General features: G+C 44.6%; 1 protein-coding gene across 1 annotated transcript; it reads left to right on the top strand.

Moving 5' to 3' along the window:
• Window positions 1-443: 443 nt before the first annotated feature.
• LOC145864228 (DNA-directed RNA polymerase II subunit GRINL1A) lies at window positions 444-3,079 on the top strand. The gene is made up of 4 exons (XM_082969508.1): window positions 444-805; window positions 1,133-1,744; window positions 1,871-2,102; window positions 2,436-3,079. Exons 1-4 carry the CDS (start codon window positions 684-686, stop codon window positions 2,577-2,579), a joined length of 1,110 nt encoding a protein of 369 aa, XP_082825634.1. The 5' UTR covers window positions 444-683; the 3' UTR covers window positions 2,580-3,079.
• Window positions 3,080-4,278: the final 1,199 nt, after the last annotated feature.

The raw sequence follows: 4,278 nt of genomic DNA, 5'->3' as shown, positions 1-4,278 counted from the left end.
TGTGACATTGTGGTGTTTTTATAATCAGTCATGAAAATGGTCACAGTCCAGTGGCTGAAATTTTTCATTTTGTGAAGCTTTCAGGGAGGTTATGTGTAGCATCCAATTGTTTATATATATACACTAGATGACAATAGGGGACACTGTGTTGAAGCCACCATGACTCCATCTTGGCACTACGTTTAAAATAATATTTTTGGAACCTATAGAAATTCATTTATTAATGTTTACATTCGTTTTTGCCACAATTATTCTATTAGCGACACCGTAATGCATACTTTTAAATTATATTTTGTGAGCTAAACGTAAAACGTTCATCAATAATTTAATGTAGTTAGGCCGTGAATGGCCTCACACACCAGTACAGCAGGTGGCGGTGTATGCACCTAGAAGTTGGATGCGATCCGCCAACCAAATCTTAAAGCAGAAGAAGAAGAATATTGACGGCATCGTACTTCCGTACTACTTCCGGTGACAATGACAGCGCGCGAGCTACGTAGCTACCAAAATACAAGTTCTAGCTAACAGACAGCTGAATATGAAAGTATATTTTATTGAACAACAGAATCCCGTTAAGTGTAACGCTAATGGACTAACAAAGTAATGTTTTTATAGGGTAATTTGAGCTATTCGGTAAGCTTATTTGGCCTGGTTTTAGAGTAGTAGCTACTAGCTTGCTAACAATGTCCTCGTCATCGTGGGCAGCTCCATCAGAACGCCAGGGGCAAGTGGGGGATCTTAAAACCAAGAGCAAAGAAGAACTTGGTGAATTACTGTCACGCCAAGATAAATTATTATCTAACAAGTAAGTAACTCCATATCATTCATCTGACAGAAGTTAACTCAAATGGTTAGTCTCTACAACAACATTACATTCTTCTAGAAACTTCCAGCTGTTGTCTAGACAGTGGTGCCAGTTTTGGCGCTTGTGTGTATATTGCTATCCACCTGAATGTAGGCTAGCTAGCTGATGTTACTTGAACTAGGGAAATGCGTTTTACCCTGAACCTGACATTCCTTTGTTTTACTATCACTGCCAACTATATTTTCTTAAAGTTGAGCTGAAAGCAGCAGTAGTTAATTTTTCGTTATCTCTTGTTGACAGACTGATTTGATATGTTGTTATCAACAGGAGGTTCATACAGACCCTTCCAGACAAAGGGAAGAAGATCTCAGACTTTGCAGAGAGAATATGCCTTGCTCTTGCCCACAATGAAGAAGAGGAGAGGAAGCAGGATATGCTGTCATCTGTCAGGACAGAGCTGCAGTCTAAATACCAGCAGGCTTTGACACAAAGACAACGTGGTAGCCAGAATAAACCAGGAACTTCCCAACATAAGAGACAAGCTGGGGACACAGCTCCTGGAAATGTCCAAGAATTGGACGTCTCACCTCTGTCACCTAATGTTCAGGAGAGCAAAACAGTTGACACGCTGCAAGAAGACAGTGTGTCCAAAGTATCTGCTGCTGAAACCATGGAGATGGCCCAGGCTGGTGATGATGCAGGGGTCTCTCTTGACTCTGACAGGACAAAAGAGAGCGACCTAGCGGAGGCCTTGCAGAGGGTCACTCTGTCTGACCACTCAACTGGCTTGAGTGGATCCCTTAAAGACACATTCAACAGACCTGCTACTGGCAACCCCTTCCTTGGAAGGCAGCCACAGAAGAAACCACACTACATAGAAGTCCTGGAGAGGACTGAGAAGGACCCGGTTACGAGGAGACAGAAGTACAAGCCTAATCAGTAAGTCCACATTGTATGAAAGTATGAGAATACTGTATAGTTCAGTGATGCTGCCTTTAGTTATGGAGATGCACTAGTATTCTCACCTACTAACTCTTATATTAACTCTTCCTGTAATGTTTGCAGGTTTGCCCACAACACAGATGGCTCCCCGTCAGGGTCTCTGTCACCTAGCCAATCCCATGGAGGCTTATTACCATCACCGGTGCTCTCCGTTGAGGCCAGGAGGGAGCGAGACAGGAAGCACATTGATGACATCACTGCGGCCAGGCTCCCACTGCTCCACTACAGCCCTGCCCAGCTGCTGACACTGGAGCAGTCAGCTGACCTGCTACGCGAACAGACCAGGAAACACCAGGTGAGTGGCCCCTGGGTCTGTCTGACACATCACACCACAGAGCAACATTTTAAGGTCTGTCCAACAACACCAAAATGCTCACTGCTCAAGGTAACAGTTACCCCTCAGATTACATGAGGGAATGAAATGGGTTATAAGTGTTGAGGCAACGTCGACCTACCTATTCCATTATCACCACAAAAACACTGCTCATCTGAAGATGAACACTCCTATGCTACTTCCATTCATGGTATAGCATAGCAGCCTAATGCTTACTGCTACGCACTTGCTCATTTTTCAGGTTAATTACCCTTTCAATGTAAGCATCTCTCCTGTATTGTGTGTTTCCCTCAGGAGTTGCAGGCCAAGCTGGCAGCCCAGAAGCTGTCTGAGGGGCTGAGGTTCAGCACAGGGAGCTATGTTGTGGAAGGGGGCCTGCTGGGCGCCTACAGGGAGGTTCATGACGACGGAGCCCAGCTCTCCTCAGAGGAAGACTAATCCAGGGGGCCGCAGCAAGGAAACTCTGGTGACCCCTGACCTCTGAGACAACAGTCTCTGTGCCCTGCATCAGGACCTATGGAAGGAAGGGGATTGGCAAATCAAAGACGAGAGCCCTGCCTGAGGAGATGGAAAGGGTCATGGGCATCGGGTGGTTTTGAAGGCACAGTGGGTGTCCCTGTCTTGTCTATCCTGGGAGGTGAATTGTGTGGGTCTTGGTTCACCATCAATGATTCACTGAGTTGTCACCCAGTCAGCATCCTGTCCAGTTTATCAGAGCTGCCACAGAACCTTAGGCCTCCTGTTGGGTGAGGATGTTTTAGCCTCTTGCAGGGAGCATTAGGTATGCTATCTCACCATGTTGTCAGAGAGTAAAAGATCAGTTGTGTGATGAGGCTGCAACAGTATTGTTGACTCACTTGGTGGTTGCATTTCCAAAACACTGCAAAGTAATGACCGGTCTGCATGTGAGAAATATAAATAAATTATTTTTTGTATGATCTTTTTCTACAGTGTTTCTTATTGAAAATAAAACTCTGTTCTTACCATATTTTGGTTGATCTTAATCTAGAAATGGGAACAAATCAAGTTCTGCGAGCTCTGAAAATAAAGGTGGAAGCGGTTAATTGCAATGGAGCAGTGTGCTGACATTTTCCAGCAGAATGTTTTCTTAACCCCACCACGGTTTGATGAGAGCTATGACTCAGCCATCATTTAAACCCTGTGATGTTATCAGTGGAGAAATCTGTGACACGCTTTAGAAGATTAATATACGGTCTAGTGAAATATTGCAGCTTGATGGAATCAGGCCCAATGGCTGAAATACATCTGGCTTGCATTTGGCTCATGTTACTTCCCGGAGTGGCAGGGTATGATGGGATGGCAGCAGACTGACATGCCATTTTTCAGCTTATTTTTTTTTTTACTAATGCTGATAACAACATTAAAAACGATTCCCAAACATCTATTCCCATCACCTCCAGTCCAATCCTCCCTAATTGTTATACAGACCTGTTTTAACTTTAGTACGATTCAGGAATTTTAATGAGGAGAAAGAGAGAAGTGATTGAGGCGAGCACAGTGGGGAAATGAGGGAGAATTCATGTCGGTCTGTCTGAGCTCCATGGTTGATGCTCCTTGATAACCCCTGGTAATTGCTGTTGAGCCATTGGTGGGAGCTGCTATAGAAAAAACCACCATCTGGCTGCTGTGTGTTTAGACACAGGTCTGATGGACTCCAGAAAGCTCTGCTCCGACGTCCAATAATAAATATGTCAGCGAGCTCAGGAGAGGATCTTCCTCGTACTGGTATTAATTAGGCCTACCTTGCGTCCATAAATGTGGAGACTGTTACCAATTACAGGGTTGCATTTATCCTACAGCTTTGCTCCATGCTTTCCTGCCTGCGCTATCACTCACAAGTACATTGATATGTCTGAGCTGGAACCAAGGTTCTATGGCCAGAGCCTTTAAGTTGTTCATTTGGGAGGTTGTTTATAGTTGTGGTGAATCCCACACCCCTTACCTCAGATTAATAAACTGCTCAGCTAGTCTGCAAGTGATTTGCTCCAACTGTGTGTCCGAAATCACACATCTCTGGGGAGCTAGAATAATTTGGACTTTGGAAGGCAAAATGGCATATGATTTTAAAACTGCCTGTTCAAAGAGCAGCCGGCTCGGCCGTACAGTGAACAGTGAT

This window comes from Salmo salar, chromosome 26, assembly GCF_965601325.2.
Source record: "Salmo salar chromosome 26, fSalSal1, whole genome shotgun sequence".
Taxonomy (NCBI): Eukaryota; Metazoa; Chordata; class Actinopteri; order Salmoniformes; family Salmonidae; genus Salmo; species Salmo salar.
The sequence above is the reverse complement of the archived record's forward strand: the minus strand, read 5'-3'. Positions and strand labels throughout refer to the sequence as shown.